This window comes from Pelodiscus sinensis, chromosome 6, assembly GCF_052426305.1.
Source record: "Pelodiscus sinensis isolate ZL-2025 chromosome 6, ASM5242630v1, whole genome shotgun sequence".
NCBI classification, from domain to species: Eukaryota; Metazoa; Chordata; order Testudines; family Trionychidae; genus Pelodiscus; species Pelodiscus sinensis.
Window position 1 is genome coordinate 9,630,701 of NC_143057.1, and position 24,576 is coordinate 9,655,276.

The following is a 24,576-nucleotide window of genomic DNA, read 5'->3' on the forward strand; positions in this document are numbered from 1 at the left end:
CAGCACGGTGGGGCAGGTAGGGTGAAGAGGTGGGAACTAGTGCTCATAGGGAGCTGGCTTTTAAATCCATTCCCTGCACGTACCTGCTCCTGCCTGCACTCCCTACGTGTGAATATGTAACCGCTACAAATTTACCTCAATCATAGAACACTAGAACTGGAAGGGCCCTCAAGAGGTCATCAAGTCCAATCCCCTGCCCTCCTGGCAGGACCCAGCACCATCTGCCAGCCCTGATGTCCATCTAACCTGCTCTTAAAGGTCTCCAGCGATGGGCATTCCACAACCTCCCTAGGCAACTTATTGCAGTGTTTAACAACCCTGACAAGATGATTTTTCCAATGTCCAACCTAAACCTCCCTTGCTGCAGTAAATAAACACATATTAGCATCCTTAAGGCCTAGCAACTTTTTTACTATATAATGCACTCTCCCTATCATACCACATTCTAGGCCTAATGCTGCCAGGTTTTTTTCTGCTACCTCTTCCAAAATCCACTTTTCCCCTTCCATTCTGATTCTCACCTTCACTACAGCAGCATCCTCTAAACTGGACTCACCTTCAATCTATCCAAAATACTACTATCTGAAATCTTTCTTGTCCACTCCTACTCACATCCCAATTCTCTTTATAGCCTCTCAGGGGCTTCTCACCTTGTACACCAGATAGACAATCGCTTATGCTTCAAGCGGGTTCTAAGCAGTCCCTCATTTCACTTCCTGTCACTTCTACACGTGCTTTTGCCAAATCTCCTTAACTGCCTCTTGGGATGACTTTGTCCACCTGCATCTTCCTGCAGGCTGACCTTTAATCTTGAAACCAGCATCTTAGTCCAGCCCATCACTCTTCAATTCATTATACTGCAGTGGCACTAACAGTACCCATTAGGGATCTGAGCTTTAGTGTTAGGTGCTATAAAACACACAACAAAAAGACTTAAAACCACCTTCAACGCATAAGGACACGTCCTCCAAACAAGAAGTTCGCATCTTGAAATGGGACACACAAATCCCTTCAGAGAACCTGTTTAAAAATAACACTGGCCCTATACACCAGATTCTCACATACCACCCTGCGCTGGAATCCAAACAGGATATCATTAAACAATAGTGACCCCACACAGTCAAATCTTCCCTAAAACTTTCCTCTTTTCTGGCATTCAGACAACTCCCTCCTCAAACTCATCAGAAGCAAGCTTCTCTCCTGGACCAACACAAATCAAGGTGGTGACACCGCACCCTTGCCATAAGATAGATCTCTAAGAATTGCGTATTATCACCATTCACCACTGCTCTGATTATCAGACCCCCCGCAACAGTCTGACGCATTCCTATAACACATGGTGTACCCCATCCAGTGCACCAGATGACTCAGTAACTGACTGATCCAAGACATTCACTGTGTACGTGAATGAACTCGCTCAAAAAAAGGCAAACACACTAGCACCTGTGGGTGACTGCTTCTCACAAAACAATCACTCCATAGTTGACCTTTAGTCCTCATCCTCAAAGGAAAGCTGCACTACACCTTCAAGAGATGAGCATAAATTCATAACTTTGCGAGACACTAAAAACCCTGGACTCCGTAAAGACACTGGATTTATGGCTGATTACAACAGTCCATAACCTACTAACCTCCCTCTGTCCTGTGACTGCAATGTATTAACTGCCCAATTCACTTTGAGTTAACACGATTCATCTTTCAACCTCTGCTTAATGGTCTGCTCAGCTCTGGATGTAGCTGTGCCACTTGAGACTTGTCTATACTTGAAATGCCAGTGTAGTGCTTCAGCAGAGAGGGTATCAACGCTGACACAGCAGAAGGTTTTTTGGGCTGTAGCTAATCAAATTCCCAGAGAGGAGGCAACTAGGTAAACAGAGGCAGAGGTACCATAGGAAAAGTCAGAGCAGGGATGTAGACTGGGGTAAAATGGTGTAGAGTTTCTCAACTTTTATTGCTGTAGATCAGTGGTCCCTAACCTTTTGGGGCTGCCGCATGTCCGGGGGCGGATCCTCCACAGGCGCTGCCTGGCCAGGGCACAAGAATGGCTGGAGCTGGCCCTGATCACTCGGTGGGTGCACATAAGTGCCCCAGCAGGCACCATGGTGGGGACCACTGCTGTAGCTTGATGACTGCATTATCTAACTCCTGGGCGTGCCATGAAAGTGTATACGCAATTTTTCCAAACAACTGCAGCAAAAACTCCTATTGTGACACGCGCTATGAATTTCTTAGGGTTAGATTGATTTGTTACCTTGCTCCAAACTACAAAACCAAGCTGAGGGCTGAATGGTGGGACTTCAATTGGAAGGCTGGGAAAATACTTTAATGTTTCATACTTTATTTTGCTATTGATGTAACTTAAGTAGGATCCTACCATGAGTAGCTACCCACTCTGATGGGACTGATTTATGAATTCACCTGTATTGATAGGATTAGGTGTGTAATTGTAGGGTTGATGAAACAGCTCACACAACCAATGCTGTGACACTATTCCCCCAAAAGTCTCACTGCAGTCATATGTGATTGCGTGATTAGGGTTTGTGTGATAAATACTGCATGTTTGTGTAACTAAGAGGGATGTAAGCCTTGGAGCCATCTAAGTAATATAAACAGTTACAATTATTAATACCTCAGTCAAGACTGAGCTCCCACTGTTAGTAGCAGTACAAACACATAACAAAACACACTCCCTACCCTGAAGATCTTATCTAAATTGACAAGAAGAGTATGTGACTGTCCTTAAAGCCTGCAGTAGGCCAATGACAGAGCCAGGAATAGGACTTCTGACTCCCACACTTGTTCTGTATCTACCAGACCAGTGTTGCTCTGTAATATTAAGCATTCTACCCATGTATTGAATATAAAGCACTTCTGAATGTGACCTCCAGCTTTCTCATAGCTCTGATGCTAGCTGACTGGCTCACTGCCATTACTGGGCTCTTATGGAGTGCACGGAGGATGCACAGGAGTTCTATTTTTTTCCTTTCAGACAAATAGTCAGTGCAAAGATGTGTGGTCCTTCATTCACATTATCCGCATAGCGTGCTGAGTGGGAGGGGGAGGTTCTCATCTCCATTTTTTTGGCAGCTATTTTTTAAATCTGCATTGCAAGGAAAACCCGCTCCTCTTCCTCACTGAACACTGAGGCTGGAGACTAACAGATAAGACATCATCTTTCAGGGTCACGTTTCCTTTCCTTTCATAATGGGAGAAGACATGAGAAAAGAAGCCTGTTACCAAGAGCACACACTGCTTTCCAGAACCACCTGGGTTTAAAGAAAGCATTTTCCCTTCCTTGGTTATGAGGCCTAGTACCGGGCCCCCAATACTTGCATGGAAAGAATTTCTTCCTTTTAAGATGTTCTCAGTTCCTGATGTGTCCCCCAGACGTGTTCAAAGCTGAAGGCACATTCTTGGTTCAATCAGCATACACGTCACAAATCATTGCAACTAGGATTCCTAGGTATCTATGAACATCTCCCTTATTACTGAAAGGATGACTTAGCTTCATGTCAAGGTTTCCATCTGCCCCCATGGGAGTATGGGCCACTAACTGCAAGGAGGGAGGGGGGATAGCCCTTCCTCTTGGCCCCTTCACCCACTTCTGACTTCCTTTACTATTCCTTCCTCTGTTTTTCACCCTGCCCAAGTTGAGGAAATCTTTGTTCCTCAGCCAGTCAAAGTTACAGTTCTATTTCTAGCCTGAGGCCATGACTGAGGACAGGCAGTCTGTGCCCTAGGACAGCTGATGGGGGGGCAGACGGAGTGAGTATAAGTGAGCACTGTTACATGCTTAAAAGGAAGCCTTTTCTTCCCATAGAACGAACGGAAGTTTTGTATCTGTAGTTCCCACTGACTTCAGGAAGAGTATCAGACCATGGGAGAGCTTGAATGGCCTGACTGCATGTGCTGGTACTGAAAACGGGCTCAATCCTAGAGCCCTTAGGCAAGTTTCAATCATTCCTTCTGTCAAAATGATGCAACAAGCCATGCTATTTTTAACTTGGGATTTTTCCCATTCCTATATAATACACAGTGCGTATGACTCCCCACATTTGCAGGTGCCCCTGCAACAAAAATCCCCCCCAATTTGGAGACCTCCACAGAGGATGCACTTCAAGGCCCTTCACGTAGATGCTCTGTAGTACTGATCCGGGCCCTCCCTGTCCACGTGCAGCAGCGAAGAGGTTCAGGGAAAAGTTGTCAAAGCCAATGCTTTTTGCAAATTAGCAGTATCTTGCCCTTTAAGATGTCTACTGGCTTGCGTGGGAACAAAGATATGGATAGTGCTGCTTCTCTTCCAAAACTATGGAGCACCAAAAGCAGGAAGAAGCTTTGGAGGAATCAGGGGTGGGAAAATATCAATTAAGTAATAACAAAAGCCCTTCCCTTAGCTGACAACTGGATTGATTTTGCAGCTATTACATATTCTGCATCCTTTCCAAAACACTTTTGGGACAACATGCATCGATTGAGCTGCTCATTCACTTGTCAGGCAAAATTCCCATTTGCCTTTAAAGAAAAAGTTAGCAACGGCTGCAATCTGACAGTCACCTCTTCTTCCTGCCTTTCACTCCAGCAGTTAGCTCCATCTCTGCAAGCAAGAGGCATAGCATTAACAAAATGCATCGTTAAAGCCAAAATTAAGACATAATTTTGTTCCACTGTTGTAAATGTTAATAATGCAAATTACAAGCAATATGCAAAACTCATTTAAAATATCCATGATGAAATAACACTTGATTTCCTCTGTGCTTGCCTCATTAATACTAATTAAATGCTTCCCTGCTGTAAGAAGAAGTAAAAAATCAAAACCGCATCGGGTTACTTGCTATATTGCTTCTGCTCATAAAACAACTCCGTGTTGTACTCCCACAATTTAAACGTAGTCCAGTGTGGGGGCAGTAAGAGTGGGGGAAGAGGAGAATGCTGTATTGAAGTTTCAGAAATATCTGAATCTCTTTGGAGTTGAAGCATCTTATAAAGGGCATTAATTTCTTTGGGGTTCTTTTTATTCACCACCTGCTTTCTGAGCCTTTATGGGATGCTTACATATGGTTTCCAAGCTTTTCTCTCCCAAAGCAAGGGCTAGAAATGTACTATGTGGAGTTTTTAAATGACAGCTGAGATTCTATAATCCCAGCAGTTGTAGCATTAAGAAAAACACCAAATATGGCAAGATTTGTAACGTCGTCATGGCAGCAGGCACCAGTGATTTTTCTAGTCTCCCTCAACAGCACCTTTGTCATCCTCATGGGCAGGGCCGGCTCTAGGCACCAGCAAATCAAGCATGTGCTTGGGGCAGCGCATTTCCAGGGGTGACATTTCCAGGTAAGCAGCCGCCCCCGGCCCTGCCCCACCGATTTTTAAAGAGCCGCAGGAGACACCACTACCCGCCGCGCAGCACTGCCCCCATGTGCGCCCAGAGCCTGTTGGCCGCCCTCTGCCTCCTGCTGCTACCTGGCTCCGCCGCCTACTTCGGGTCAGCCCTGCCTGCGGGGGCCGGGGTGGGTTCGTGGGGGGATGGCCCCGGTGGAGGAAGCGCAGTCTGCAGTCTGGGCACGGCCAGGCGGACCACGCTGACAAGGCCCTGCAGGCCCTGGAGAAGCTGTAGGTACTGGTGGAGCAGCCCCACCGCCTGCCCCAGCTCCTACTGCAGACACGGGGCCAGCCCAGCCTGAGCTGCCTCTGGGAGGCCAGCTACTTCCCCGTCTTCATCAGGAACCTCCAGCGCAAGGCCAAGCAGGCCACCAAGCTCTTCACAGGAGACCCCGAGGGAATTTGTCAGGAGGGGTCAGCCTCCAGGTACTGGCCCCCAGCAGCAGGGGCAGAGTGAGGCAGGGATGCCCAGGGCTGTGGGTCAGGAGTGAGGGGCACTGGCAGGGCTGGGCTGGGCTGGCTGTGGGTCAGGGAGTGAGGGGCACTGGCAGCTGGTGGGGGGAGCCCATGACTGGCCTGGCTGTGGGTTAGGAGTGAGGGGCACCAGCAGGTAGGGGGGGCAGGGCTGGGCTGGCTGTGAGTTGGGAGTGAGGGGTGCATAGTGAGGGGCTGAACAGGGCAGGGAAAAGGCTGTTGTGAGTGAAAGGGGAGGGGGAGTTTACTTGAAGCATCTTTGCCTTTATGGGAAAAAAATAATTAAAATTATATTTGTATGATGAATTAATAGCTTAATCTGAGCTAATAAGTCCTAAAACTTCTCCTCTAAAAGTATTAGAATTTATAGCAAGAAATTATTTTTTCACTCCAAACACTGCTATAGCATTACGCATTCTTTTAACATTACCAGTATCAGTGACTTCTGGTGAGCGCAGTTTCTCAAAACTGAAATTACTAAAAAATTATTTGAGGTCTGCCATGTCTTAAAATCATTTGTCAGGATTCACATTAATTTCAATTGAAAGTACCATTGCAAAAAATTTAGATTTTACTGAATTATTAAAAGGCTACGCAAGCATAATACCCAGAAAATTCAGTTCATATAAATTCTTTTAATTTAAGAAACTGGGCACGCTGGAAGACACTAATGTTTTTCATTACAGTATATAGTTGAACCCAAATTGTTTGTAATTATGATTTTGTTAAAATTAAGAGTACACTAGTAGCAAATTGTTTTATTTCACTAACTACAAATTTTGTTTTTATTGTTTTTGTAATTTTAAACTGTCAAAACAAACATTGCACAGTGAAAACATGTAAAAGCCAACCAAAAAGGAGTAGCGGGTGGCCAAAAATTTTTTTTGCTTGGGGTGGCAAAAAACCTAGAGCCGGCTCTGCTCGTGGGTCCATGCACCTGTTGTAATCTGGTTTACACAGCTCTATGAGGAAGTAAGGGATAGTAAACCTCCCCTTATAAACCTGAGAGAGCTACCCCTGAGCTTTGAACCAGGCAGAAAGAAACAGACAGGTACTGTGTACCCACTTACTCCCTGCCACAATCAGGTAGGCAGAGAAGGACACAGGTTTGGTTCTACCTGTCCTATTCGCTAGCAGCACAAATGCCCAGGGGGATAGGAAAGTCGGAGATGTAATTGACTATCCCCAAATTCCTACCCCATGCCTCAGAGCAAGAAGAAAAGCAGGGGCGAAGTTGCTAGTTAGAGGGTTAAGTTAAGTACATTAACATGAGTTAAGTAAATTTCAAGTACTTCCTGGACCCCTTTTGTTTTGCCCACAATGTATTCTCCTAATGCAGGGCTACTCAACTTTGGAACCGCTGGGAGCCACAATGATACTCACAGCAGGTGCAGAGGGCTGCAACCTACGTGTGGTTGCATGTACATGCAAATAGCTTTTTCACACTGACGGGCATGAATACAAAGATTAAGGCAAGACTACACAACACACAGGCCCCATTTAAGTCAGTGCTGCTGATATTCATAAAATGCAATATTTGCCCCATTCCACCCCTAGAGCAGCACTTTTAATGAGCTCTGACAGTCCTGGAATTGAACTACTAAAACGCATAGCAACAGCCCATGCTAATGACTCCTTTTTTTGTTTTGGCTCCCACTTGCGGGGTGCATGTTGAGGGCCCCCCCATAAACCCGCACTGCGCCGCAGGCCGCAAACAGACCGGCCCCATGTCGAGTAGCCCTGTCCTAATGCAAAGTTAGTTGCTTATGTGTGTGAGTATCTGGAGCTGCAGCTCTAGAGCAGCCCCCTGGCCTAGGCGCTCTGCAGGCTCAGAACAAGGTGAGCGCAGCTGTAGCTCGCTCAGCTCTCACCTAGTTGGCACTTACCGGGACTGGTGTTTCCAGCCGACACTGCCCGGGCCGCCAGGAGGCCCCACTTGCCCGGGTTGTCCCCGGGCTGCTGGAACCTGAGCAAGCGGCTCGGGGTGGTGCCCCCGCTCGGCGCTGCGTGCACGGGCAGCCGAGCCAGCCCGCCCCTTGGCCGGTGCATGGAGCCGGCGGCAGAGGGAGGGCGGCCTCGGGGGCACGCCGCGCGGGGAGCCCAGCCCACGCCCCCAGCGCGCAAGGGGGCTGCCGCAGTTTGCTGACGGGCTGCCCGGAGCCGGAGCCTCGGGGCACCGCTGGCGCTGCAGCCGCATCCCCGGTGAGTTGCCCCCGGGGGGAGGTGGCTGGGGCTGGAGGGGGGTAGAAGCTGCCCCCGCAGAGGGCAGGCGCGAAATGCCCCAGGGCGGGGGCCGCTCCCCGCCGCCTGCGAGTCGGAGCTGCGTGCCGCAGGCTTTGCGGGGCCGGGCGCTGCAGGCGGGCAGGGCGGCTGGGTGCTCCGGCCGGGGGGCGGTGAGGGGCTGATGAGCGGCGGGGGAGGGGGCAATTCATAGCGCCGTGGGGGGCGAGTGCTGCGTGGCTAGGGCGGGGAAAGCTCCGCGGGCTGCGCCCCCCCCCCCAAGTTCTGCTTGGACGGGGAAGGAAGGGGGCAGCGTGAGGGGTCTGCAGCCCGGGAGAGGTGGGGGGGGTCTGCAGTCCGGGAGGGGTGGGGGGGGGGGTCTGCAGTCCGGGAGGGGTGGGGTGCGTGGGGGGGTCTGCAGTCCGGGAGGGGTGGGGGGGGGGGTCTGCAGTCCGGGAGGGGTGGGGTGCGTGAGGGGTCTGCAGTCCGGGAGGGGTGGGGGGGGGGGGTCTGCAGTCCGGGAGGGGTGGGGTGCGTGAGGGGTCTGCAGTCCGGGGGGGGGGGGGGGTCTGCAGTCCGGGAGGGGTGGGGTGCGTGAGGGGTCTGCAGTCCGGGAGGGGTGGGGGGGGGGGTCTGCAGTCCGGGAGGGGTGGGGTGCGTGAGGGGTCTGCAGTCCGGGAGGGGTGTGGGGGGGTCTGCAGCCCGGGAGGGGAGGGGTGCGTGAGGGGTCTGCAGTCCGGGAGGGGAGGGGAGGGGTGGCCCTGGGTGTGGGAGCAGGTGAGGGGTCGGCAGCCCGCGAGGGACGGGGGGTGGCCCTGGGTGTGGGGTCGGCAGCCCGGGAGGGGGGCTGGGCTGGAGGCAGGCGCGCTCTGCTGGGGACTGTGCTTGGGAGCCCTTTGACCCTGCAGCTGGGGGAAGCCGGTTCGGGTTGGGGGGGTCTGTTCGGGGCAGGGCCCTTTCTGTACCTGGCTTGGCCATAGGAGGGGGTCGCTGTGCAGCCAGCGCAGGAGCAGGGGCGCAGCTGCAAGGAGGCGGCGGGGGCGGGCCCTGTGGGGGGTCCAGCTGAAAGAGGGGCTGGGGGGGGCAGAGCTGAGAGCAGAGCAGCCGCCGCCGGAGGGGCAGGGCTCGCTGCAGTGAAGACGCGGGCGAGGGGGGAGCAGAGCGGCCAGTGGCTGAGCCCTCCATGTGTGCGGAATGTCAAACACTCCGCGCTAGCAATCCTGCGCCAGCACGTTTCCCTGCTGCGGCGGCCACTCGCTAGCCCGCGCCGTGAAACCCTGGCAGCGCGCTCCTGGGGAGCCCCCTTCTGCAGCCGCTCCGCTCCCCAGCGCTTCCAGTCTCCGCGCCAGGCTTACTCCTGGGCTTTGCAAGGAGCGGATCCCACGCGGCTCGCTGGGAAGCTGCGACTCCTCGCGTAACCCGCCTCCCTTTGGAAGCGCTGAGCTCTGCCCCTGCTTTCCTCTGAACTTCGGGAAGTCTTCAGTGCAAATCGGTGGGAATTCTTAGCAGGCATCCCCAACGAAATGCCAGGAAGTCTGGTTGAATTTTGAATCATGTTCGCAAATGTAGGTACAAAAATGAATGAGAGGCAAGGAGTTAATGATTAGCTGGGAAATCTTGTAGCAGGCATGAACACTCAATTTGAAAAGAGCCCAAATTATTTCTTTCAAGTGCTCCTAATTTTTATGGGGGGTAAGTTGTGTTTAAAATTGTCTGGTTGACAAATCATGCCGCCTCTGGGTCACTGGGAAATAAAAACACGCTTGTTATGGATTTTAAATATTGAGGGCTTAATTTTAAACCACTATGAAACTTTTCCCAATATTTCATCCTCCATTTTTGGTGTCACTTTTGAAGGTTATTCAGATGTCTGTGTAGGAGGGATAAGAGCCCTGTGTATGAGCAACCACTTGAGTTACTAATGGAATTAATCATTGGCTAGAATGAGCAGTAGCAGTATTAAGCCTTGGTTCTCGGCCATAATCACATATCAGCTGCAGAAAATGTATGTTAAGGCAGTAACTTATTCGAATGAAGTCCTTGATTCTGATTTTAATAGGCAAATGAAAGTGTGTTTATTCTGAAATGTGATGAGCATTTCAGCATTGCACTGAAATGCTGGATTCCATCTAGCATTCTCTCAGAGCTCAGGTATGTCAATTGATATTCATAGCTGGTGAGTGCATTGTGAGGTTTTGCATTGCTGATAGGGATTTATTTTATTTCCATAATTATATGGTATTGACTCAACAGCTTTGAGAGCTCTGTAAGGCTGCTTAACTTTTTTTTTTTTTGAGTGCAAGTTGATTCATAACTTACTAGCTCACAGTGTTTGAAATCACCAGGCACAGCTGCGAATGAAGCACAGGGGCACGTACTCTATTTATTGAATATTAATTTATGCATGTTCCAGAAAAGTGAGTGCATGGGTGAGTTTTTTGTTTAATTTCATTGCAGAGCTCTGTCAGACCATTTTTTAAAATGTGGATAGCATATATTTCTATACTAATAGGAAACTTTTAGTGTGTGTGTGTGTATCTATGTGTGTGTTTGACATTAACAGTATTTTTTCCTTGTTTTAAAATACCTGCTCAAAGATTGTTTTACATGATGAACCATGTGAGCTTTAAAGTAAATTAAACCATGGAGGTGCCTTTTAATAGCAGAGGTCAGTAGCAGTAGTTCATGGAGGTTTTGATATAAACTGGTGATGGTTTTTTTCCCTTTCTTGTTATATGTACAACTTCAGAACTAGTAAGAGCTGTTTTGAGTCTGCTTCTGTATTCTTTGCCAACTAATATTCCTTGTACATGGAATTCAAGAGCCAGGGCTCTTAAGGGCTTAAAACAGGGGTGGGGAACCTGAAGCTCCTGGCTTGCCTGGATCTGGCCCCTAAGGCTTGGGGCTTCCCTCCCAGCATCGGGGAGTCTGAGCTGGCACTCCAGCACCCCGCTATACCACAGCGGGACTGGAGCACACAAAATCTACTTGCCTGAGGGTCAGCAGTCTCTGACCCAACAAAGGTTAAAAAATGCCCCTAAGAACTGAAGCATCCAGGATATCTTGCTTTTAAATTTCGAGGAACCGATTAATATTTTGAGCATGGGATGAATGAAATTAATTATACCGGGTTTTTGTTTGACTTGCTTGAGTGTTAGAAAGCCAGGTCTGCACTGAGGAGCACACAGTTGTGAATTGGTTAGCTATGCAGATACTGTATTGGTTGCAAGCTTCACCAGGAAATGAAATGCCATTGTAACATGCATAATGCAACATTCACTGTTATCCTTTACTGTTACCATTCTCCCTGTGATTTTTGACACTTCATCATGCTGAACTATCCTTTTGCAGCTAGGCCATTCTGAGTTCAGCTGACCAGCAATTAACACATTTGCAGTACTTGCGTGAACAATTTTGTTCAAGCTGCCAAGGTTCTTTAATTTATGCATTTATTGATATGTTGGCTGTCTCTTTTCTAGCAGTTGGTACTGATGGAATGTTTCTTACGTTTTTTGTGCTGCAGTAATACATGAAAGAATATTAAATGACTGGAGGTTTATGAGAGGAATTTATGTGCACAATTAAATCGATATAGAGTAGATTTGTCCTTCAAATCTAGGTAAATGGACAATTTTCTTGCATCTTAGTTTGTTTTTGCCCATTGCCACCAGTAAAAAATTCCTTGGCCCTCAAAGAACTAAACCTTTCCCAATTAACCAACTCACTCCAAGACCTCACAGAGAGACTGAGTAAACAGACCTTGAAGGTCAACCAAGTTAGGCTGTCAGAGCAAAGGACAAATCGGTTCTAGAATCAAGAACTCGCTACAATTTTCCTGCTCCCATTGCCAGATGAACATATAGGATTGTCTGCCTGTTCCCAGCTATGCCATCTGCCAGGTTATAAGAAGTTGTTTGCAGTGTTGGTCCCAGGATATTAGAGATAAGGTAGGTCAGGTAATATCTTTGATTGGACCAACTTTTGCTGGTTTAAAAACAGACAGGCTTTCAATATGGAGCTGTTCTTCTGGTGCTCAGTGTCACAGCTAAATATAAGGTGGGACAGATTCTTTACATAAGTAGTTAAAGTGTATTGTTTGAGATCATTCAAGGTGAAGTGGACTGTTAACACCTCTGCTGTCATAGAACAAAACGGGGATTAGTGGGTCACAGATTGATGTAATAAACCAGAAACCCAGTGTCTTTGAGACCATGATTTTAAGTGTTTAGCAGAGTTATGAATTTAAATTCCCAGGCTCCTTGTGATAACACTCCCAGAGACAGACACTACCTATCCGCTAAAGTTTCTGAGTCTCAAATAAAAATATTGAAGTCTGACTAATAAATGTCCTGGCCCATTAAAAATGGGAGCCCAAACTTAAACTCTTATGTTGCACATTTAAGTGTCAACATATGGAACATAGGAGCTGACATACCAGGTCAGACGAGTGCATGATCAAGCTCAGTATCCTGTTGAATTCTTCTGCAACTGAGTCCCTCTTTTGGCACACATCGTAAAATTTTGGCTGTTGATTTGTTTCTTAATAATGGAATCTTCCTGCTGTTCTGAGATCGTAAGTTATATCCTGTTGTGCCTACACGCTGAAGTGGCAGTCTTATTTCTTTGGGGTTTTCTTAATCCTTTACAGTTGATCTCTTTTAATAGTGTTTTTAACAATTTCAAATTTGTTCTCTGGAGTCACTGGGCCCAAATTGATTCCCACACTTGTATAAATCAGGAGTAAATTGAATTTGGTTGCAGTTCATCCTGGGCTAAAAACTGAGAGTGAAGAACTGGATGTTAGCAATGTTTACACTATCTGTTTTGGTGGTAAAATTTGCTGCTCAGGCTTGTGAAAAAACAAACCACTGACTGACATAAGTTAAGTGTGGACGGCATTGTGTTGGTGGATGTTGGCCTCCCATTGACATAACGACTGTTGTTCTTTGTGGGTGGTTCATTTATGTTAATGGGAGAGCTCTCTCTAGTCCGCTTAGAACCGCTATGGGTGCAGATGTGTCCATCCAGCTATGCTACTGTGAGGTTTCTAGTGTAGACTTAGCCTTATTGACTTCAATGGGAGCAGTGTATACTTATCCAAGGGTAGTATTTGGCCCACAGAGATTTGTGTTTTAATTGGCACTGGCCTAGGCCATTAAAGCATGGCTTTGGAAAATGAAGTCTTATTATGAACTCTAGCAGCAGTATGGACTATTTGCTGACAAATGCAGTAGTGTATTTAATTGGTATAATTCTTACCTAACAATTTGCTAAAATGGTTGATACTTGTTTTCAAAAGCTCAAGAATTTTTAGAGCTCTCTCCTAAAATTATTTTTACGTCAAGGGTTTACGTTGCACATGATTTCTGACACTATTGCAGTGGCAAATTAGTATTCTACAATGGTCCACTCCATCCTTTTAAAGGATAAGCCATTAATTAATTTTGTAGTGAGACAAATGCAGATTAGCAAAGTTCACATTCACCTTAATTGTAAGTGAACAGGATTAAGAAAATATATCACAGCCATAGCAAACCTGTTTTCCTGTCTTTGGATTCTTTTGCTGGCATGGAAAGTAGAGATCATTCAAATCTGCCAGGAGATGGGAGATAGAAGGCATTGGACTGAGGTCAGATGTACAGATTTAGTTGTCCAAGGTCACAGACTTCAAGTGTAGCCTTGGGCAAATTCTTAGAGTGGAATTTTCATAAGCACTCAGCAGTGAGCTAATTTTGCTTCCATTTAAACCATTCACAAAACTCCCATGCACATCAGTGGGAGAAGTGTTAAATTAGTCCTGAGTGCATCCATGGATATGTAATATCAGTCAGACGTGTAGCCTGTCCAACTTCAGTGAGACTGCACTTGGTTAAAAACCTTCCTGGCTAGGGCCTTAAATCTTGTCTTGCCTCAGGACATCTGTAAAATGGAGATAATGGCTTTTTTGACTTCTCTGTTCAGATTGCAAACTCTTCAGGGCAGAACTGTCTACTGTGTTTGCACAGCTTCACGCACAACAGGGCTCCAACCTCATTGGATGCCTGGAGGTATTATGTTTACCTAATAAAAAGCTCATCGTGCAGTTTGGATCCAAAATGATGGCATAACAGTCAACATTTTGAATTAGAAGTTTGTGATACTGTGCAAAATGCATCCTTTCTTTTGCTTCCTTTTTTAGAATGTAATTCCAGAGAAGCCCCCTCATAACATTAAGCTCGCACTTGGCATTTACATTCATGAACAAATCTTGACGTTCAGTTTTAGTTGCAGGCTTCAACATGGGCCATATTTTGCAGTCTTCACCCAATAAAAATCCCATTGGCTTCAGTGGGGGTTCTGGCTGATTAAAGGCTTGAGTATTCTGTCTTTTTAAACAGTGGAAACAATACTGTGATTGAGAGGGAAAAGCAGCGTTCAGGATAACTTCAGAGAAGTGGTAGAAAACAATCAAATCTAAAAGAATAATGATGCTGCATTCTGTGTGTTGCTCTATACTATATCTTCATGTGATGTGATGCCAAAAGTGAGGTCCTCGACAGTTTGGTTGAGCAGAAAGAATGATTTCATTGGTCCCTCATTAACAAAGAAAAGCAATAATGCATTTTAAGTAGGGCCAATTCCCTAAAACATTAACTGGGCCTTTAGAAGCATCAATAGGGATATGTTAAAGATAGACATTATAATTTAGGAACACTTTAAAATATGCCATTAAAATATAAATCTGTTTTTTTTTGTTCACACTTGTTTTAGAATCACCTTTGTAACTTTTGCTCACTATTAAAGAGAGGAATTGTGGTCTAAGGAAGAATTATGTTTATTAATAAACTGCACCATCATACCATTTGCATTCAGTTCCTGGCACTGCCACAGATGTCCTTTGTGACTTGGATAAGTCATTTAATCTCTCTGCTTTAGTTGTACCAATGGGGATGTTAATATTGCCTTTGTCGTGTCTACTCATACTGTAAATGCTTGGGGGCAGGAACTGTATGTATAGTTATCCAGCATAATGGAGCCCTGATTTCTCTTGGGCAGCTGGAATAATCAGCAAAGTATTTCTTTGTAAACCAAGATGCTCTCATCTTGAATTTTTTTTTTTTTTTTTTTTTTGTATCCTGATTCTTGTAGTGAGATCAGTTATTTCTGTGGCATCGTAAATCGGTGATGTCCATAAACAAAACATAATGATTCCATTGTGGCATCAAACAGAAGGAAAGCTATGCTTTGAGATGGTGATATTTTATCTGAACACAAATATTGTCAGCAAAAGTACCACCAGTAGTGTAGGCAAAACATAATACATTGTTCTTTGCTGTAGGCTCCCCCCTCCCTCCTGAAGTATTGTAGCAGTGCAGAAATCTTCTACATGTAATTGGCATTTCAAGGACTTAATACTATGCTCTGCTAACTTAAGCTAGCTTTTAATTAAATTTATGGTCATAACCGTGTTTATAGGATTAGCTATGTAAGGTAAGATCAATAAATATTCAAATACAGAATCACAAAAATGCTAGTTATGTATCTGTGTTTTGTGATGCAGTATTGCATGTAGATTAATCCAGTAACCTGTCTGTAGCAAATATCTTTTTTGTAGTTTCCTATTAACTTAATTGGCAGCTGGTTTCCATGTTCTGTAGGTGGTGGTATGATTATCACACTGCTGTCCAAAGACTTCCTTTAGCATCAGGGGTCTGTTGTATGCAGTGCTGCACCCTACAATACAACTGGATAGGCATAGTCTCTAGCAACCAGGTATTTCATATCTAGGTACATAGTAAACAAAGAGCTACTACTGACATGTGTGTGGATTTAGAAGAGAAACACAATAGATACCCAAATGTCACAGTGATGGTTATGTTATTGAGACCCTAAAACAAAAGAGGGGGCACAATAGACCATGCGGCTTATTTTTTGTAGCTACTTTAATAAAAGACCTATTATGGAGCATATAGTAAGCAAGGTTTTTATTGCATCTCCAAGTGCATTACAGAGCTAAAAAACCTAAGCTACAAACCCTAAAGACATGTTTATGGTAAGGAGTAACTTGATATTTTGCACAGAACAAGGGAGGAGGGCTGAGGTACCATGATGAGTGATAAGAGGCACTTAGATACACAGTAAAATGTGAGTGTGGAGCAGTTCAAGGGCTGCCATTCATCCCACCCATTCAGAGTGAAAGATAAAGGCAAGAAAAATAAAGATTGTAAATATACAGTAGGTTGCAAATTTTTTTTTTAAAGTAACCGTGTAACGGTTAAAATTCTTAGTGATTACACGCACTGCAGGCTCTGCAATAAGGATTATACTGCAGAGCCCACAGCATAGGTGGCTCCCCCGGGAGCTGGGCTGGCAGCCGATGTGCAGTGGCAGCTGGCTTATGCTATAACCCATCTCCTGGGACACACTGGTAGCTGGTGCTGACATGCACTGTCTCTGGCTGCTGGCCCCACTCCTGGGAGTGGGACTGGCAGCCTGACCTGGAGTACACAAAGAGCCAGCTTATGCGCAACAGCTGCCCGCCCCGCTCCTTGGAAGCTGGCTGTGTTGCAGGCTCTGCAGTATAAAGTTTATTTAAGTTTTATACTGGAGAGCCTGCAGCATGTAACCAGTGAGATTTTCAGCGGTTACATGGTTATCGATTTTAAGTGTGAGTTGACCAAACGTGTTGTCACCATTTTTTACCTTATTTTACTCTGTTGAAATATAGAACAGTATTCCCAAAACATTAAAAGAGAAACAGAAGTGTCAAGAGAGCCTTAACTCTCAAGCATGCTTCCGATATATTTTCTTGTAAATAGGTCGCTTTCTTCGACTTTTAAAGGTCCCTCCTCCCCGGAAATTTAGCACAAGAAAAGATTCCTGCTGATATGCTCCTGAGAACAATATTCCCATGTTGTTATGGAAACTACTATCAGTAATTTCATAGACTTAATTTGACCTGATTTTAAAACACTTAGGCACTTGCAAAGTGACAAGGAAATAGTGGGATGTCACAAATATGCAATTCCAATTCTTCATATGTTTTTAATGGGAGTTGTATCACACGGCGTATTTTCATCTAGAGAGGAACAGGCATCAGTGTGGCAGGCAAGAGTGTCAGAGGAAAGCCATGACTCACTTGCAGAAAGATCAAATGTATGTAGGAGACAAAAATAATAAAAACAATTAAAATTTTAACTTTATGCATGCAAGGTTCAAAACGTAGTTGCTTAAATTGATTGCGGCACATAATCGAGACTGACCAGACCATATCCTTACCCAGAGTAAATTGGCATAGCTGCATTGACTCCAATCAGGTATGACTAGTGGATATAAAGGGTGCACTAGTGGGGGTGGGGAACATGACCCCACCCACCCATGTGACTTTTTTCCACCCACTGTCCCATGCCCCCTGCCCATGGAGAGGTGGGGGTCTGGAGGAATGGTGGAACTCTGTCCTTTCTAGGGCATTCTCTAAGTCAGTCTCTGGCCACACAGCAGATGCTTAGGGGGAATGCAGCCACTGTTGTGGGCAGCATCCCGGGCAAGCTGCCTGGTGGAACTGGAAGAAGAAAGACTCTGGCTCCGCCTCTTCCCTTCCAGCTCTTTCATTGGCCCCTTGCTCTCCCTCAGCATCTCAGGGATGGCCGTGTGGCCATGTGTGCCCCTCCCATGCATCACCCCTGCTGTCAGTTGAGCTATGCCAAATCAGTATGCACTAGCTGAAGACCTGGTCTAATAAGGATGTTCAAAGAACAGTGACAAAGAGTTCCTTTTTAACTAAGAGGGTCAGTAAGACCTTCCTGCTCCTTTGGGCTTCTGCTGCTATTTTTTAGGGTTATCAAGAGGAAAAACAAAGCAATGCCTTTGACTGCATCATTTCATTGGAGTCTGTTGCCTATCACAGTTGAACTGACCAGAAAAACCTTTTGAGAGAATCTTGAGTGTTTTCCTCCTTGAGAGCAAAATAATTCAGTATTGTTCAAATTGTCTTAAAAGCTGTTTCTGAAAAACCACCTCAGTCAACTTCTTTCCTTTATATGAACGAGGAGTCCTGGGGCACCTTAGGCTACGTCTACACTATATGCTTCTTGCGCAAGAAGCTTTTTGCGAACAAGTCTTTGTGCAAAAACTTCTTGTGCAAGAGCATGTCCACACCTCAAAGCACATCGTAAAAGCGATGTGCTTTTGCGCAAAAGAGTGTCCATGCTGCATGGATGCTCTTGCGCAAGAAAGCTCTGATAGCCATTCTGTGACTGGCCATCAGAGCACCTGTGCTTTTTCCCTGTGGTTTGGCCTCTAGAGTGTCCACACTTCCCTTTTTGCTCAGTACCTGTAACACAAAAGGGAGTTATGCCTCGTAAAAGGAGGTTTACCTACTCCAGAAAAAGCCCTCTCTTCTGCCGTTTTACTCTTGATTTACTTGCGCAAAAGTGCATTTGAGATGTGGATGCGCCACAGGTTTTTGCGCTAAAACCTTGCAGTGTAGACATAGCCTCAGAGATTGACAGATTTATTAGGGCATAAGCTTTCCCGGGTAAAACCCACTTCATCAGATGAATAGGGATGGAAGTTATAGAGGCAGAGGTGTATACATAGTGTTAACGAGGCTAATCAAGTCAGAGTGGAAGTGGCTCATTCACAGCATTTGTTGTGGAGATGTGAATACCAAAAGAAGGGAAATTGCCTTTGTAGTGTGTTAACCAGTTAAGATCTTTATTTAGTCTTAAGTTGCTTCTATTGAATTTGCAAACAAACTCCTGTTTAGGTGTCTCCCTTTGTAATAGGGTTTGAAAATTCTTTTGTAGAAAGATGGCTACTTTTGAATCGTTACTAAATGTTAAAGTGTTTCCCTACAGGCTTATTTGTGTTCCCATTCCTGAGGTCTGATTTGTGTCCATTTATCCTTTGGCGCAGAGATTCTCTGCCATGTATATTGGCCAAACCAGACAGGCATTACTGGCACTTGATGGCATAGATTTCACTTTTGAAAATCTTGCCTCTTGGTGTTGTGTTTGAAGGTTTTTTTTTAACTTACCATTAAAGCCCCATTCGTCATGCCATATAAGTACGTTGTACCACATCATCTGCCATAGTTGATGCAGAGGATCAGAACCAAAACAGAGAGAGCACTCTGGTTTGGTGAGGATACTTTGCCAAAGGCTTCTGGAGAATGGTTTTAATTTTCAATAAAAATTGTGTGTAAACATTTAATTGAGCTCTTCGCTCGGTAGGCCCCTATGGCTTTGAGTAACAGCTAATTCATCAACCAGCTTTTTGCTTTAGTATGGAAATAACTAATGGAGGACTGCTTTGGGGGCAGAGCTAGAGGTGCAGTGGTGACTAGAAAGCTGGCAACAAATTAGATCACGTTGTTAATTTTTGGGGCTGGATTCAGAGAGGCACAACTCAGGGCTTGTCTCTACTACACTGGCAATTGATGCTGCAGTGATCAATCAGAGGCAGTTAATTTCTCGTGTCTGCTTAGACACAATAAAACGATCTCTGAGCGCGCTCAATTCTGGTACTCCACCAGAACGAGAGTAGCTGGTGTTGATGGGAAAGCAGCCCTCACTGACCTTACAGCACACAAGACACCGTGGTAAGCACATATACTTCAACGACACTATTTTGTAGCTGAAGTCACGTAGATAGATCGACGGCGGGGATTAATATAGACAGGGCCGCCTAGAGCCACACGCATCCAATCTAGCTCATTCCACAAGTGTTCCCATTGATTTCAGCATGCACAGGGCTAGCCACATTTGGCATTATACTCATTTGGGTCAACCAGTCACTGAACATAGTCTTTTGGTCCAAAGTGCATTCTTTCAAAATGGTCTTGATTGAACACAAGTGTGTTTTAAGGGTGTCCTTCCCCTCCAGACTCTTCAAACATTTACATTTATATCAGATGATTCCAGTCGTCTCCTGCTTTTTGAAAATTCTTTGCAAACTTTTCAGTCTTCCAACTGCTCTTTCTGGGTCTTTTCTTAGTTCAGCAGTTTTATAATTGCTCAAGTTTGGATAAGCCCTGTTGAGAGAGCGAGTTCTCTTTTGGGACATCTGGGAAACACAAGTTCAGATCTCAGATATCACTTGCTTTCTGTTCTTGCTAACTCTGACACATAAGTGTGCCCTGCTGGTCTGCACAAAGGACAGGACTCCCACGGTGACCAGCTGGACAAAGCTTATAACAGACTCTCTCCTGCAGGGGAGCAATGCTTTCTTCCTTTGAGTCAAAGATTGAAGGGCTGCTCTGTCAAATGCCCCCAAACTCTGGATTATTAGAAAACCCAAGGAAGAGGGATCATCCCAGATATGCATTACAAACTTTTGCTGGGGTGTAATGTTGGTCAGGGGCTGTGATTTTGTTTTTGTTTTTGGTTAAAAACTGTGTCTGTTTGGACAAGTGCTTTTGCTGGGATAGCTTTGTTTGGAGAACTGATATGAGCTATTTTTGCTAGTATAAGCTGTATTTACTCTGGGAGAGTATAGTTGTATACAGTAGTAGGTGTATAGAGGTTGGCTGATGTAGTTATTTTTTCTACTGTAGACAAGGTCTCAGTCTGACACTACTGGACTTGAGGTAGAGGTTAATCCACTCACAAATTGCTGTGTATGAAGACTGTGTGTGCTGAACATCTCTGCTAGCACTCCTCTGTTCATTACTTCGGTGGCTGTTCCTTTGTTTTATGAAGAATAAAAAAGTATAATTACAAAAACATAGAGAAATAGGAGCAGATATATTCATTTTTGAACTGTATGCCTTTCTTTTTTTGCTAGTTACTGATATGGTAGCCCAGATGCAGCACTGAAATAAGTCAAGCAGCTCAATGAGTATGTGTACACACCCACAAAAAGTGAGGGATAGGAAGAGAAGGTAATTTGCACCACATCACAGCCAGGGGTGTCCCAAAGTCACACTCAAGTTCTCTCTTGTTTTATGCTTAAGTTGTCAGCTCTTTGGGGCAAGGACCATCCTATTCTCTGTATGTGCAGTGCCTAGCACTTAGTCCACAACTATGGCTGTGAGGCACTGGCATAACACACATGAGTGCTACAAAGTGGGTCTCTGTGCTCGCCCCTCTCAGGGAGGCGTGGAAGCCAGGAATGTGAGATGGGCATTGGTGTGGAATAGTACTATTCAGAGAAGCTTTTGACTCCCCATCTGTTACCCTTTTCAACCTTAAGGCTTCAAAACAGTCCCTTAACTCATTAGTTAAAAACAAATAAGGATCGATGTTAAGAGTTATTGTAAATATCAGAAGAGTGTTTTCTGGGTGCTTTTATTATTGCTCTGGTTTAAAAGCTTGGTTTCTAACTACCTATGAAAAAGCTCCAAAAATATATACAACTACAAAACAAAAAACCTCCTTTCATTCAGTAATGTGAACGGGCTAAATTAAATGAGATTAAATTCAGAAGAAAGGGGGAGTTCACTGTGCTCTCTAGCGTCTGATTTGCAAACTATTGAATTTTTTTGTGCCATAATGACAGGCATAAGTGTAGGAGTTTGGACACATTAGCATGGAATATGCCATCGTGTAGTAAAGTGGAAGTCCAGTTTTAGTGCTATTAACAAACACAGATTAATGGGCAAGTGAAACAGTGATGCAGGGCAAAATCTGGAAGTATTTACTCAAGCCATATTCCCAATGAGTGTTGGCTGAACATGAAAAATACGGGCCCAGTTCTGCTCCCGCTCAAGTCAGTGACCGGACGATTAGGCTGTACGTATATGATCCTGTGACAACGTTCTATTTGCCTCTGAATTTAGAATTGCTCATTAATTACTCTCGTACAGCAAGTGACCACAAATGTGTACATATTCTTTCCTTTATCCACCTATGTTCGGTACAATCTTGCTAAAAAGCTTCATGAGGTAGCCGAGTTAGTCTGTACAAGATAAACTTAAAAAATAACAAATGGTCTGGTAGCACTCTATAGGCTAACAAAACATGTAGACGGGATCATGAGCTTTCATGGGCACAGCCCACTTCTTCAGTCCTCTCCCGTCATCAGAGGAGGTGGGGTTGTGCCCACAAAAGTTTATGATATACCTATCTCACAGAGCTGGAAGGGATCTTGAGAGGTCATTGAGTCTTGTCCCCTGCCCTCACGGCAGGACCAAGTACCATCCCTGACAGATTTGCCCGAGATCCTCAAGGATTGAACTCTCAACCCTGGGTTTAGCAGGCCAATGCTATCCCACCCACCCACATGTTTTGTTAGTCTAAAAAAGTGCTACCAGACCATTTGTTGTGTTTTAAGTTTAATTTGCTGAAAAGGAAAGCCGTTTTTAAACAGGAGTTACAAGAAGTAGTTAAACTAGTCATAGAACCATAGAGCTGGAAGAGTCCTCAGAAGGTCATCAAGTCCAGCCCCCTGCTCAAGGCAGGACCAATCCGAATCTCCATCTGTAACAGTCCAAAAATGAGTATATAAATATTAACTGTTTTAACAATTGAAAATGGGAGGTTTATGTGATGCTAAACCAGTATACAAGTAGTATGAAACTGGGTTTCTACCGATAATACTATTTCTTGATAATGCTGGTATTGTCAGTTGACACATTCTGCTTTCGGCTACCCTGATACAAATCTGAAGTTGGTCCATTAACTTCAGTGAAATCAGACTCATTTCAGATTTCACTGAGACTAGAATCTGTCCCACTGTCTGTTGTCAGCAAGATTGTCTATGCCAGTGGCTCCCAACCTTTTCCAGCCTACGGACCCCTTTTCGAGCTATTAAAATTTGATGGACCCACCAGACAATATAGCTTTGCCTGCAGCCTGCAAGTCCCTCAGCCCGTGATGCTTCCCAAGCCGTGTTCCTCAGCTCAGTCAGGGACCTGCACTGGCTGAGGGACTTTCTGGCTGCCGGCACGGAGCTTCTCAGCTCCCAACTTTCTGTGAACCCTCTACAGTTCCATCATGGCCCACTTGGGATCCGTGGACCAAAGGAAGGGAACCACTGGCCTATGCTAATGGTGGTCAAACAGAAATACCCAGTTGAATGACAGACACTGGGCCTGATCCATCTCTGTGATGTTCCAATTTTACTCTAAACATCACAGTGACTGTTGAACCACTTCTTACCGCTTTCAGATGGCTTTGCGTTATAATAGTGTTCAGAAAATGCAGTCTGTAGGCTGAGCACTTTGCCTCTGAATTCCTGCATCCAATGCTCCTACAGCAGACGGTTTTAAAGGAATAAAGCTCATCCAAAGTATGCAATTACAAAAATGTGATGCCTTGTAAGGCCTGATGCTGTCCTCAAACCCAAATTCCCACTCATAAACAAGGAGTGGTACCCTGACCTGGGTTCAGAGGAAGCTAGGTACGTACAGGCAGTCCCCGGGTTACATGGATCCGACTTACATCGGATCCCTACTTATAAACGGGGTGAGGCACCCCCCCCCCCCCCAGCAGACCGCCGAGACGCGCTGCGGTCCCGCCGCCCGCGTCCTCCGCGGCGAGAAAAGCCTCTCTGCATCTCCCTGGTCTGCTGCCCCCCCTCCCCCCAGCAGACTAGGGAGACGCGGAGCGGCTTTTCTCAGCAGCTTTCAGATGGCTTTGCGTTATAATAGTGTTCAGAAAATGCAGTCTGTAGGCTGAGCACTTTGCCTCTGAATTCCTGCATCCAATGCTCCTACAGCGGACGGTTTTAAAGGAATAAAGCTCATCCAAAGTATGCAATTACAAAAATGTGATGCCTTGTAAGGCCTGATGCTGTCCTCAAACCCAAATTCCCACTCATAAACAAGGAGTGGTACCCTGACCTGGGTTCAGAGGAAGCTAGGTACGTACAGGCAGTCCCCGGGTTACATGGATCCGACTTACATCGGATCCCTACTTATAAACGGGGTGAGGCACCCCCCCCCCCCAGCAGACCGCCGAGACGCGCTGCGGTCCCGCCGCCCGCGTCCTCCGCGGCGAGAAAAGCCTCTCTGCATCTCCCTGGTCTGCTGCCCCCCCTCCCCCCAGCAGACTAGGGAGACGCGGAGCGGCTTTTCTCAGCAGACACCTCAGCTTGAGAATAAAGGACTGAGGGAAGTGAGGTGTGGGAGAATAAAACTGAGCTCTGGAGAAGTGTTTGGCTAGAGTTTCCCCTACAATATGTACCAGTTCCGACTTGCATACAAATTCAACTTAACAAACCTACAGTCCCTATCTTGTACGTAACCCGGGGACTGCCTGTACTAAGATTCATATTCAAGAGAACTATAGCATCTAAAAGTGAGAGAATCTTCTGCAGTTTCTCAGTACAAAGTACACAAAGAACTGTGTCCACCCACAGACATCTCCACTCCTTTCCATTTGTGTCTAGGTTGCATTCAACAGTGCTGCTGGGAAACAGCTATGTCCTTTGATGTCACGTGGGTATCTATTTGCCAATGAAAACACACAAGTTTCCAAGGAAGAATCCTTGATGGCTTTTCTCACTTCATCATGCTCTTTAACATTTACGTCATAATGTGGCCCATTGGCGCCATGCAGCAGTGCAGAAGTAAGGGTTAGC

General features: G+C 45.6%; 1 protein-coding gene across 11 annotated transcripts in view; it reads left to right on the forward strand.

Moving 5' to 3' along the window:
* The window catches only part of PALM2AKAP2 (PALM2 and AKAP2 fusion), a 360,502-nt gene that overhangs the window by 211,933 nt on the left and 123,993 nt on the right, over positions 1-24,576 (forward strand). Inside the window, exon 1 of one of the 11 annotated variants that reach the window (XM_075931399.2) lies at positions 7,916-8,055. The exons of 7 other annotated variants lie outside the window; for them this stretch is intronic. Coding sequence is in view for 1 of the 4 variants with exons in the window: in XM_025190527.3 (XP_025046312.3) it covers positions 9,627-9,638 (12 nt within the window). In the remaining 3 variants the exon portion in view is untranslated. Of the gene's footprint in view, positions 1-7,915; positions 8,056-9,175; positions 9,639-9,659; positions 10,225-10,482; positions 10,503-24,576 lie in introns of those variants that run through there. 3 more of the 11 variants (XM_025190527.3, XM_025190530.3, XM_025190531.3) reach the window with 3 other exon arrangements.